At 47.0% G+C, this 13981-nt stretch overlaps 1 protein-coding gene across 1 annotated transcript; it reads right to left on the bottom strand.

The window, feature by feature from the left end:
- Positions 1-326: 326 nt before the first annotated feature.
- On the bottom strand, positions 327-11165 carry LOC102282430 (glutathione S-transferase Mu 1). Its single transcript, XM_070367529.1, has 8 exons — positions 11009-11165; positions 10630-10705; positions 10159-10223; positions 9776-9857; positions 9576-9676; positions 8735-8830; positions 8538-8648; positions 327-837 (listed from the first exon to the last, which is right to left on the bottom strand). Exons 1-8 carry the CDS (start codon positions 11042-11044, stop codon positions 748-750), a joined length of 657 nt encoding a protein of 218 aa, XP_070223630.1. The 5' UTR covers positions 11045-11165; the 3' UTR covers positions 327-747.
- Between the last annotated feature and the right edge of the window lie 2816 nt (positions 11166-13981).

The following is a 13981-nucleotide window of genomic DNA, read 5'->3' on the forward strand; positions in this document are numbered from 1 at the left end:
GCCCCCTAAACCATGACACAGAGTGCTACAAGCTGAAAGGAGGCATCCCATGAATGCTGAATTAAAGAGGGAACTAGGCACAGAAGGGCCCCCCTTCTGTAGAGAACCCATGCTAAGGAACAGAGGTGCATGAAGTAGAGATAGAAATGAACAAGCAATGGTATAATCCCACCTGTGCCCAACCTCCCACCACACACACACACACGCATGCCCATCCATACGGCCCTGCAGTGGACAACACTAGGAAAAATAGACACCCACACACACCCAACACAGTCAGTCATGACTCCAGGAAGCCCCGAGACAATAAGATAAGACACAGCAGGTGTGATTAAGGCTTTATTGGGCATCAGACAGGCTGGGCAGGAACCACACTGGGAAGCATGGACTGCACACGAGGCCAGGTCTGGTCTTCAGGGCAGCGCTGGGAGCTCAGAGTAGAGCCCTGTGGGCCAGGGGCCTGGCTGGGCTGCTCACAGCAGAAGTAATCATGGAAGGGAAGGATAGTCTGGGTGGCTTTAATGCAGGAGGGATAATGTGGGGTGGGGAGGAACTTTGCTCAAAAATAGTGGGAAACTGAATCTTTAAAGTAGGGATGGAAAGGGGTGTGGGAGGGGGATAATGGGGCCAAGAAGCCATCTAGAGTGAACAGAAGGAAAAAGAAGAAGACAGATGGTTCTGCGGGCAGGAAGGTCCACCTGATCTCCAAGGCACTGGCTCCTCACGCCCATCTCCTGGTTGTGGGCACTACTTGTTGCCCCACACAGCAAGCTTCATGAACAGAGGGCCTGGGAGGAAGCGGCTGGACTTCATGTAGGCAGAGATCTTCTTCAGGCCCTGAGGGTGAAAAAGAACACCAGGCCTCAGGTCTGCTGCCCCACTGGAACCCAGGCAGCTCTCCCCAAGTTTGGGACCTGGGGTACAGCCCTTCCATGTGGGAGTCAAATGTTGGGGCAAAAGATAGTCTTCTGGGGTCCCCAGCTTTGGGAAGTTGACTCTTCCAGTTTCCTGTAATTCATCTGACATCCAGACTCACCACATATAGAGACTCTATACTGTATTAGGTGCTACATATCCACTAGACATGATGACATAGGTTCAGAATCTCTACACGACTCCCCTGCAAGATGGGTTCTACTGAGGCCGTTTACCAGAAGGGAAACTGAGGCACTCAGAAGATAAGCACCTCCCTCATGATCACACCGGACATAAGCAATATGGCTAGAATGTAGCCTGCTCGGTCTCCCTCTCCATTCTGAGTCTCTCTGCTGCACCCCCTTCCCCACAGCTGGAAACAAGGAGGCTCACTCATCATCCACTTACCCAAACAGTTAAGTGACCCACAGGGCAGTTGCCCCCCATACTGTTACATTGTGTGGGCTTTCCTTTCCAGTAGACAGGTTTGGTGACTCCAACAGGGCCCAGAGAAGACTTTTTCCCCTCACCAGAACGTTACAAAGAGGTGGAACATTGGTACCAGCAAGCCCCCTTGTGCTGGTCTACTTCTCTACATATGAATACGAATTTGGCTGAGTTCTCTAGTGAGCTCAGATTTACCATCTTGGTTGACAATCTTGAGTTTTCTTCAGTGGTAGGTGAAAATGTACCTGACTTCTCAGTTCAGAAATACTGAGAAAGTACCCAGTAGACAGAACAGGTCAGGATGAATAAATAGATCAGGGGTTGGCTGGTGTCTTTCCTTGAATTGACCGCTTTACTAGAGTCAGTAGGAATATAGTGTAGATACTACAGGCAAGAGCTTAGCTCTTTAGATAAGGAACAGAGCTCCTCCTGGCTAAGCAAGGCTTTCCCAGGCAATTGAGAAATTGTAGCAGAGGTGGAGGCCTCATACCATGGAGTCCTCATACCATGCAGCAGTCCTCATACCATGCAGCAGAAACCCACTCCTTAAAGAAACTCGCCCATCTGGGAGACACACGCAAAAGGTTTGGCAATCCTGGGTTCTCAGTGTCCATGGTGGTTTTAGACTGTCAGAAGGAAAAACTGAGACATGTATAAAACCTGAAATGAGAGTTAAGCTCACAAACAGCAGAAGGGCCCACTACATACAGTTATCAGTAGCAAGTTGTCCAGACAGCCTCTGAAAAGGGAAATCAAACTTTCTAGGTAAAAGAAAGAGGAGTGACCAGTGACTTAACACCACAGGTTTGGATACATTACATATAAAGCTTAAACTATACTGAAGGAGATCTTGTCCTAAAAATCACCAAAGTGAGGTTCTTTGACATCACGAAATTGGGTTTTTTTTCGTGTACACAGCTAAAGAAACGGACTACAAGATCCAACAGACTGAAGAGAAGGTCTGTTTCAATTTGTATTTAGAAGCTTCTAAAAGAGGAAATGAGAAAGTAACTTTTGCAGAAAACCAACAAAAAATTGCTTGAAATTTTATCAGAATTTTTAAAAGGCTGCTGAAGCCAGCCCTACTCTCTACTGCTCCTCCCTGCTCCTCTAAGTACATTCTGCAATGCTCTCCTTCATGCTATTCAACTCTCTCTGAACTTCCTTTTTATAACACCAAAATTGATTCCCACGAAAGCAACAATAATTCAGAAGACTTGGTAAAATTGTGAATATTTTGGCAAAAATAGTTTTTAAAACTTTTTTTTTTTTTTTTTTTTACTTTAAGGAAACAAAAGGCCTTATAGAAGGAACTTGCTTCATCTCCCTGTGCCTTTGAGACATCAGTGTTCTACCTCATCTTCTTAGGCATCTTCTAGTGCATTTTGAGAGATTAGTCTCTGCAACTGTACAGGAACACATTTGGTGAACACTCAGCACCAAGCTGCACAGACTGCAATTCCAAGTCCTTCTGTCCAGCTATGCTAGCATTAGGTAAATGTGTCATTAGGGGTCCCAGTTCATAAAGGGTCTTTGTTGTTTCAATCCTCCTTGTATCTCCCTGTACAACAAAGGCCCTTACTTTCTTAGACTATATTTGTGAGTAAACGTCCTGGTTCTTGAGAAAGCTGCATCCTTTGCACTCTCTTGCAGGGATTCCTCTTGCCTCTTACTGGTTTGAATCACAACTAAGAATCCTAACAATGGATCTTTTAAACTGGAAAAACTTCTAAATTGGTAAATTTTTAGAGACCTCTCATTGTAAAAACAGTTGTTTTATTGGTACCCATGGAAAGATAAAATTAAAAGGTGGATATGCACAATATTGATAATCAGCTATATCCCCAAAGAAAATTAAAAGTTTAAATTAAAACAAATTTTTTTTAATTAAAGATGGATACAAAGAAATATAATCATTGCTAACCTTAAGAACTTCCTTAGTTTCAAATCAATCAACCAACAAACAAAAGTTGTTCATAGAGCCTTATTTGTGGTCTCACATTTCCCCTCAATTGATCTTGCAGGTGCTAATAAAAACAACAGAATAACTAAAGTTAGTTAGGTTAATAAACAGGGAATAGATAAAAGCTGAGGGGAAAATCAAGTGATTTCTTCCTACAAGTAGGAAATTTTAAAGGGACTGGTCCCAACAGGATAAAAATCTTGATATGGTTATTAAGAGATGAGATAAATGAAACAGACTTTGATGGCATGAAAACAAAAGTTTTGATACAACACTACCAAAAAGGATGTTTTTGATGGGCCAGAAAGACCCCTTTATCAGTCCCCCAAATATAAAGGGACCCAAACAAGTCCATTCTACTTACCCCAGTTTAGAAAAATTTTAAAGGTAAGAGGGTAAAAAAAATTACACTGAGATACTTGACCAGCAATTGCATGGGGCAATAAACCAAACAACCCAGTTAAAGACTGACAAAAAGGCCTGGATCCCTTGGCTCAACCCCTCACTGGAGCCCAAAACCCTTTATACAGGACTGGGTTAAAATGGCCTGGGAAATAAAAAGGGAAGTTTCTAGGACTCTTTATAAGACCAAGAGTTGCTAACAGAGTCCTGACAAGGGCTACGGTTAAAGGTATAACAGTTGATAGAACTGAGATTTGTTACGGATAGAAACAAACTCTGATGCAATGTTGGATCTGTTTCTTTTACTTTAAGCATTGCTTCCCATTGCTTTTGTTCACTAAAAGGACACTGTCTATACCTAATAGCCTCCACAGGGGAACCCTGCCCCTCTGCCTAAATGTTAAACCGAAGTACCTTTGTTCAAGACCCTGGCTACCTATGGCTACAGGAAAGAAGAAATTAACACATGCCCTCCAGGAGGCTGGCCAAGACATTTGCAAGATTAATGGCTTTTTTACTTTATGGTCTCACCTACCCACTCTCAGTTCTATAAAACTGAGGCATATGGGCATCCAGACCCTGATAAGTTGGTTATTTTGGGACATTTGTCTGCCATCTTCTCAGTCCGCCAGCTTTCTGAATAAAGTCACATTCCCTCCCTCAACACCTTGTCTCTCAGATTATTGGCCTGTTGTGCAGCTAGCAGACCAAGCTTGGACTTGGTAACATATTTAAAAGTGGTATATTTGAACAGCTTTATGTAAGATGGTTACATCTCTTTTACCTGATTATACTGTGGGGATATACAAACATGTCTCACTGGGGAATGCTCCCCTGCCTTGCATAAGAAACAGCATATAATCTGCCTCTCAAACAATTTTAATTAAACATAATAAAGAAAACTAATAGGGTTACCTAAGCCAACAAACTATGAGATAAAAATTGCAGTCCAATATTCAGATACTCTAATATTCAAATACTCTTTGCAACCCCATGGACTGTAGCCTACCAGGCTCCTCTGTCCATGTAATTTTCCAAGCAAGAGTACTGAAGTGGGTTGCCATTTCCTTCTCCAGGGGATCTTCCTGACCCAGGGGATCTTCCTGACCCAGGGATCAAACCCGGGTCTCCCGCATTGTAGGCAGACGCTTTACCATCTGAGCCACCAGGGAAGGTATTCAATATTCAGGGCCTAATAGAAGCAATAACGGAGTTTGGTCTGGGAGGTTTGTTTGGTTGGTTGGTTTTATCTTTGTTCCTAGGATAAACTGGCCTGAGTTTGACTTGTGCACTCAGAAAGATGGCCTTCTGCAAACATTTGAAGACATGATACATTGATCCCTATAGTTCTAGAATACAGAAATCTTTTGATTTCCAGTTTAGTTGGAAATTTTCCTACTGATATAAAAAAGCAAATGAAAGAAAACGTACTTGGGAAAATCAATCTTTTGACATCATTTGGGTGGCAGCCCAGTTCTTCAGAGAATTAAAAGCAATTGTGTTTGTCTTGCAAATCTCCACTTATCAAGGGACTTCCCTGGTGGTTTAGTGGTTAGGACTCTGCCTTCCAAAGCAGGGACTCGGGTTCAATTGCTGGTCGGGGAACTAAGATCTCACGTGCCCTGGGGCAACGAAGCTCTCACATCACAGCCACTAAGCCCAGGAGCTCCAGAGCCTGCACACCACAACTGGAAAAAGCCCGAGCACCACAATGAAAGATCCTGCACGACGCAACTAACACGCTACGCAGTCAAACAGATGTTTTTTAAAAATCTCCACATACCAGAAATGTAAATACAGCTCACAATGACCTGAGACTAAGCAGGATTAACTTAATAAGGTAGAACCTGACACCAAAGGGAAGAAATAACAAAGAGGCCTCTTTAAACTCAAATGGTTGGAAAGGCTTCTTCACTCACAATATACTTGCTGCTGCTGCTGCTGCTGCTAAGTCACTTCAGTCGTGTCCGACTCTGTGCAACCCCACAGACAGCAGCCTACCAGGCTCCCCTGTCCCTGGGATTCTCCAGGCAAGAACACTGGAGTGGGTTGCCATTTCCTTCTCCAATGCACGAAAGTGAAAAGTGAAACTGAAGTCGCTCAGTCGTGCCCGACTCTTAGCGACCCCATGGACTGCAGCCTACCAGCCTCCTCTGTCCATGGGATTTTCCAGGCAAGAGTACTGGAGTGGGGTGCCATTGCCTTCTCCCACAATATACTTAATGGCCTCTTTAAGGGCTTGTCAAAAATGAATGCAAGGACTTCCCTAGGGGTCCAGTGGTTGAAAATCTGCCTGCCAATGCAGGGGACATGGGTTTGACCCTGGACTGGGAAGTTTCAACATGAAACTTCATGAACCACAACTGCTGAGCCTGGGCTCTATAGCCAGAGCGCACGCCTAGAGCCCATGCTCCATGACAAGAGCAGCCACTGCAATAGAAGCCAGATGACCACACTAGAGATTAGCCCCAGAAGGAAATGGCAACCCACTCCAGTATTCTTGCCTAGAGAATCCCAGGGACAGGGGAGCCTGGTGGGCTGCCGTCTGTGGGGTCGCACAGAGTCGGACACGACTGAAGTGACTTAGCAGCAGCAGCAGCTGCAACTAGAGAAACCTGTGCCCAGGAACGAAGACCCCAGCTGAGACAAAAATAAATACATATTTTTTTAAATCTATGAAAAAAAAGAATGAATACAAATCTTATTCTTTTCCATGAGGAGTAAAAAGCCTGAAGATTTTTCTTCATTATTAGTTATAGAAAGGGGTGAGCTGCCACCAACTGCAGTCACTCACAAACAGTGTACCCTGAGAAGAGCTCAGGATGAAGAAAACCAGGATTAAACATTCTGTGATTTGGACATGGGGTCCTATAGAGAGTTAGGATGCATCCCAAACTAAGAATTACAGTGACCTAAGATTCATGCATCTTCCTACACATAGAAGAGCACTAAGGTCATTAACTTGAGATGTTGGTGTTTTGATGATTAGCACTAATCTTTTATCAAGATGCATGCTTGGCTACATGTATTTCCGAGTCAAAAATGTATATACTTACTGTCTCCTACCCTACATCTTCAGAGCTCTCTGAGAGGCTGTCTCTTGGGCTACAGTCCTCAGTAAGGTCTCCAAATAAAACTGTAACTTGCTGCTTTTAAGTTCTGTCAAATGTTTTCCAATCAACATCTCATTATAGGATGTTGTTCTTTTCTTTATGCAAAAATATTCTCTTTTTCAGAAAAGACTCCTAGGTTCCCAGGGTTTGCATAGACAGATGGGCCCTTAGCAAAACAAAGGCACTCAGAAAGTGCCTGAGCAACTTGCAGAACCACATCTCACCCAATGACTCAGCAAAACATGGATGAAACATGATAGGAGGGTGTGGAGCACCAAGACTAGCCCAGGCCACACTCTAATTATTCCACTGCAAGGACATAGACCAAATGCGTGGCATGGGACCTCAGCCCACTCTCACTGGGCCCCAACCTACCTCATCCCCAGTCCCGCTGCAGCCAACCAGGCAGCAACACTCAGGTGTACCTGCGCACCACCTTCCCAAGACAGACAATGCTCAAGAGTTCCAAGCACTCCAAGATCTAGGGCTGCCTGTGCCCCACAGCCCAGGGCCCAACAGGCCACACGCTACAGCCCACATCTGTCCCCATCCTGCCTGCTGGGCAGTAATCCCAGCTCTTGCAAAATTCTCAAGGCAACACGTCTTGGACCAAAACCAGAGCTGATGAGAACTAGCTGAGAAAGCAGATTTCATGATGAGTAGTGGGAATACTAAACAGAATGAAGGCTGAAAGCCTTTAGGGCTAAAGCCTCAAATTCCCAAATCCATCACAAAGCAGACTTCTTTGCTCTCAAATTAGTTGACCGAGGGTGACAATGATGAGCTGAGAGGTGAGATCAGGCTGTGCACCTCCAGAATCAAGGTGGCTCCACCTATACCACACAGCTTGAGGTCCCAAGCTCAAGTTCTCCAGCTGCACTGAGCCCAAGAGGCTGGGCGCCAGGACTGCATGACTTCTGCATCCCACTTGTGCCTGACACAGTGTCTCATACAGGGGAGAGGATCAGATCAGTGAATGTGACTTAAAATGAATGCACTATCACATCTCTGAGATGGAATCTGGAGTTAACATGAAGGAAGAAGGGACAGGAGATGAGGAGTGAAGGAACTGCCCACCATAAGAGGTGTCAAGATAAAATCCTTGCATAGGACACCTCTGTATGCACCCAAATCCCAGCACCGACTACAGATGTGACAATCTCAGAAAAACAGGGCGGGGCTCAATTGCTGCAGAGCCCTGTGGAGATCAGGAGAATATATTGTCTGTGTTTTTAGAACTTGATATCAATCCTACTGTGTCTCATTCTACTAATGCCAGCTGCATACCATCTCCTGAATATTCTGCTTCCTACACACTTTCCAGAACTGTGAACCCAGACAATAAAAGGACCTGAGCTTTTCATTTCAGTACAGGAGATGGACAGCCACTGACTGCTGCCATAGAAACCAGACAGTCTGACTAGGAGACCAGCACAGCCTGTACTGGTTGTGTGACCTTCAGAAATTACTTATCCTTTCAGCTTAATTCTTTATCTGTAAAATGGAGAGGATAATTGTTCCACATGTAGGAATGTTATAAAGATTAAATGTGACACAATACACATCAGTAACTGAGGAGAGATTCTGGCAAACAAAATTCTCCATAAACGCTAGTCTTCATTGTAGTCCCAACTAGGAAATCAGGGAGAATAAGGGAGAGAAGAAAGACGTAAATACAAGGGGTTCAGGAGAATCACCTCAAAACGAGAAATGAAGTCTTTCAGGTTTGGGAACGCGTCCAGGCACTTGGGCTCAAATATGCGGTGCATGTCAAGGACGTCATAAACCAGGAAATCCACATAGGTGAGCTGCAGGAAGACAAAGCATGAATGCGGACTGAACTCTGAACCTGGGGAAATGACAGTTATCCCGCCCCCAAAGCCGTCCAACTCACCTTGTCCCCTGCAAACCAAGGCCTCTTCCCCAGAAACTCTGAGAACAGCTTGATTTTTTCAGGGATCTCCTTCAAGAAACCAGGCTTCAGTTTCTCCTGAGACACAAAACAGCTGTCACCACCCTCACACACAGACTTCCCGGCACAGAGCAGTCCTCCCGGCAGAGAGCAGTCCTCCCAGGGCTGTGTCTGATCCCAGCCATCAGGTGAGCAGTCATGTCCCTTGACTGTACGTGAGTCAGGGTCCAGGGCCAATTCAACCCACCTGTGTTCACTAGACTCCTATGGGAACCATCTCCCATCTGTGAGAGACTGTGGGAAGGCAAAGGGCAAAACACACTGTTCCCGGACCTGTCACCACTCAGCTCCAGACACCTGCCCTGGGTCAGACCAGCAGTGCTGTGAGACCTGGCGGAGCTTGGTCCTCAGACCTCAGGCTGATCAACACTAAAATGATTAGGAAAGAAGTCCTACATTCCAGTGTGGGAGACAGGAATGGTGTGGACGCCTGAGCAGTTTCTGGACAGCTGGAGAGAACTGGAAGCTGAAAGGAAGGAGGGAGAGGAAGAAAGGCTAACCCTGGGCTGCCCAATGGACACATGTCCTGATCCCTGAGATGCCAAGAAGGAGGCTATGTGGTAAGGAGAAAAACATTCAGTTTACGAATTGAATTTCTATCCAGGGGAAGCTGGACTCCTCTTAAGATTAGAGGGAACTGAGTTAGAGTTTCAAAGGAAATGTCCTGGTGGATCACTAGCTCCAAGATCAAAATCTAAAAGACCAGTTGATGAGATCCTGACAAGCACCTCACACCCTCTCCAACTCAGTGGGAAGGACTCACAAAGTCAGGGCTGTAGCAGATCCTGGCCATGGCCAAGCGGACATCCATAACCTGGTTCTCCAAAATGTCCACACGAATCATCTCCTCCTCTGTCTCCCCACCTGTGGCCACACAACAGAGATTCACCCTCAGCCTCCCATTACAGCCCAACCCAGGGCATGGCCACTGGTGTCCCTGACCCCAGCTCCAGACCCACTCACACAGGTTGTGCTTGCGAGCGATGTACCGAAGGATGGCGTTGCTCTGGGTGAGCTTGTGAGTCCCATCGATTAAGTAGGGCAGCTGGAAGAACAACAGGGTCTGGTTATTTGGGCCACTAGACTCCCCTGTACCCCCTCTATTGACCAAGGGCAGATATGAAATCTGGCACTCACAGAGCCTAAATACTGTGGTGGGCACTAAATAATATGCTGCAAAATGGAGGGATGAGCTGGGACACAGTATCATGGAAGGGCAAGGGAGAGAACCAGGAAGCTGAGAGACAGAGCAGAAGGCACCTGTTCCTGAAACCTCTAAGCCAGGAAAGGAGATGGATGGAGACACTGTCCACTCCCCCTCCCAGCACCCCAGCCCCTGCACCTACATTGGGGAAGTCCAGGCCCAGCTTGAATTTTTCATTCAGCCACTGGCTTCTGTCATAGTCAGGAGCTGAGAAAAAGAAGATGCAGTGAAACAACCTCCCAGGAATCCAACCCTCCTTCCCGGGGGGACCGACCAAGGAATCAGAGGCAAGACCCCCTGAACTGGTGGATACGGATTCTGAATTGGATTCTAATCTCACATGGAGCTTTGGGGGAAAGCACACGTAGAAGGATTTGGAACCTCCCTGAGCTGAGGCTTACAGAGAGCCAATGCAAGCACTAAGCAGAGCCCAAGGGGCTCTCATGTCCTGCTTTGGAGGACAGCTGCACCCTCAAAGGGTTTGGGAAGGGGCAGGTCCCTAGTCCAGCTGGTGGAGTTTGAGGGATGGGAGCAACAAGGCAGAACATGGGTTGCTTGGCAACCAATCAGCATGAGCTGGGCAGAAGTCAGAATAGGAAAAGGATTCCATTACCATCTCCTACCGAGTACTGCCTCTCCTCATAGTTTGTGTCTGTGTACTCCAGGAGAAGGCGGATGGCATGGGCCAGCTGGGAGAGACGGTGGGACAGAGGGCAGACGTCAGTCTTGACTGCAAAACTCTCACTGTTCCAGGTCACTTCCACACCTCCAACTCCCTTAGCACCATCACCTGCACCAGCCCACCCACGCCACACACACACATGCCAACAACCAGATAAGATGATCGGGGTGAGGGGAGAGGGGCTCCGCTGCAGCAAGTCCTGTGGAAGTTTCTGGTTTGAACCGGCCTCAGCTTTGCAGCATTTTCCCAGGGGGGCGCAGCATTTCCCCACCCGCCTCCACCTTGCCCGCCCCGGGGGACCCCAGCTCACCCCGCGGATGTCCCAGTAACCCAGGATCATGGGCATGGTGCAGGTTATGACGCTCAGAGTGCAGAAGCTTCAGCGCAGCTGGGCTTGAAACTTGTCTTCTGAATCCGGGATAAAGCGGGCCCGGAAGCACTCGCCCCTCTTCTCGGCTCCGCCCCCAGCCCAGCCCCTGACTCAGCCCCCGGCCTGCAGAGCAGGGTCTACTCTTGTCTCTCTCTCAGCAGATTCCTATGGAAGCCAATCTCTGGGCGCCTAGAGATCAAAGGCCGCCGAGGTCGGGCTCGCCTGGTTCCCGACCCCAGAGAGACGTCAGCTAACCGGTGGAGTTGCCAGTGCCCTTGGGAAACAAGCCTGAATCATGACATTAAATCGGCCCGTGTTACAGGAAGATGAGAACCCCAGGCAATCCTAACGTTCCCCCATTATTTGCAACCCTAACGCTCCCCCATGATTTACAATCCATGATAGCTGCAGTCTTCCAGAAATGAGTATCAGTGCGATAGGAGCACTCCAGTATTCATGCCTGGAAAATCCCATGGACCAAGGAGCCTGGTGGGCTACAATCCATGGGGTCGCAAAGAGTCGGACACGACTGAGCGACTTCTGTGTGTGTGTGTGCGATAGGAAGAGTAGAAAGGAGGCAGAGAAAGGAAATGTGCCCTCCATGTCTTCCTTTCAGGGACTGTGGAGGGTCCTGCCCTCCTCATGTGCCTGAAAATAAAGATGTAACATAAATTAATCAAGTAGTTTATGGCCTCACTTGTGAATCTAAATCCAGATTCATGCACAGCAGAGAAACTACCCAGGTGCAGCTCCAGAGATGTCCTGACAGACAGCTCCATGTCTCTCACATTGATGGGACAGTGAGGGGTAGTTTGGTGGGAATGTGACCCAGGGGAGAGGACCTGTCCTCTGGGTGGGTGGCTCCAGAGGGTGTCTAGAGAAGGGTGACAGCCTGGACGACTCCACACAGGACCAGAGTCAGAGTGGCCCAGACACCCTTGGCTGCCTAGATCCACAGTCCCAGCCCTCACCCTGGGATATGTTATTCAGTTCAGTTCAGTTCAGTCGCTCAGTCGTGTCCGACTCTTTGTGACCCCATGAGTTGCAGCATGCCAGGCCTCCCTGTGACCCAATGTGATTTTAAGAGAGTGATCTGTGCCTTTAAAAAAAATTTTATTGAAGTATATTTGATTTATAATCCTGCTTTATTTTAGGTGTACAACAAAGTGATTCAATTATATATAAACATATATATAGGTTATCATAGACAGTATACTGAGTAGAGTTTCCTGTGCTGTGCTTAGTCGCTCAGTTGTGTCTGACTCTTTGTGACCCCATGGACTATATGTAGCCCACCAGGCTCCTCTGTCCATGGGGATTCTCCAGGCAAGAATGGTAGAGTGGGTTGCCATGCCCTCCTCCAGGGGATCGTCCCAACCCAGGGATCAAACCCAGGTCTCCTGCATTGCAGGCAGATTCTTTACCATCTGAGCCACTAGGGACGCCCGGAGTGCCCTGTACTGTATAGTATGTCCTTGTTGATTATCTGTCTTATATATAAGTGTGTGGGCTCGGTGTCCTTTGAAGTTACTCCATGATCTGTGACTTGTAGTACAAAATGCACAAGGACAATGTCCTACCTGCCAACTTTCCTCTTTGAGACAGAAGGTTATTTCAAAACTAGGAGAATAGGACATTGGGTGGGCTATGGTTTCTTTTGTTTGTTGAAAAGATATTACAAAGTAGTGGATGTAGGAAACAAATGAGAGGAACTTTGAAAAACAAACAAATTTGATAAGTTAAAACATAAAGTTGTGCTATGGGTTATGTCCTAAGTTGCTTCAGTCATGTCTGACTCTTTGCAACCCCATGGACTATAAACCTGTTAGGGGAAGCACACTGACTGAAACCACCCACCCTGGCCAGGCACCATAGTAACCATTTGCATGAGTTGTTTTATGACAGGAGATCCTGATACGGAACACAGAACTAATAAGCCACCACCAACCGGAAGAGTTCGGAAAAGGTCGAAAGGAGACACCGGGTGTCCGTCTACTTCCCAGAATCCCTCTCCCTAGCATCCATCTTGGCTGAGTGATGATGTGCCACCAGCAAAGACTGAATTAGAGTGATTGGCCAAAGACCACCCGGAAACTAATCCCGTTACCATAAAACCCAAGACTGCAAGCCACAGGGCAGAGCTATTCTCTTGGGTTCCCTTACCCTATTGCTCTCCACCCGGGTGCCCTTCCCAATAAAATCTGTTGCTTTGTCAGCACGTGTCTCCTCGGACAATTCTTTTCCAAGTGTTAGACAAGACCCCAGTTTAGGGCCCTGGAAGGGGTCCCCTTTCCTGCAACAAGCCCACCAGGCTCTCTTTCCATGGGATACTCCAGGCAAGAATACTGGAGTGGATTGCCATGCCTTTCTCCAAAAACACAAAGTTGGTATACTACAAAAATATATGTTTAAAAATAGAGCTTCCCAAGTGGCTCAGTGGTAAAGAATATGCCTGGCAGTGAAGGAAACTCAGGAGCCATGGTTTCCATCCCTGGGTTTGGAAGATCCCCTAGAGGAGGAAATGGCAACCCACTCTAGTATTCTTGCCTGGGAAATCTCAAGGACAGAGAAGCCTGGCTGACTACGGTCCATGGGGTCCCAAAGAGTCGAACATGACTAAGCACAGCACAGCATGACACTTTATAGGATAGAAAGGCATGAACCATTGTTCCAAGAAGATTCAAATCACCATGGTATAGTATGGAGTGGGGCTTGGAAGGCAGATAGACTTTTTCTGCTGCTGCTGCTGCTAAGTCACTTCAGTCGTGTCCGACTCTGTGCGACCCCATAGACGGCAGCCCACCAGGCTCCCCCGTCCCTGGGATTCTCCAGGCAAGAATACTGGAGAGGGTTGCCATTTCCTTCTCAAATCCCTGTTAAATCACAGACTTAGAGTTTAGCAAATCTCTGCTA

This window comes from Bos mutus, chromosome 3, assembly GCF_027580195.1.
Source record: "Bos mutus isolate GX-2022 chromosome 3, NWIPB_WYAK_1.1, whole genome shotgun sequence".
NCBI lineage: Eukaryota > Metazoa > Chordata > Mammalia > Artiodactyla > Bovidae > Bos > Bos mutus.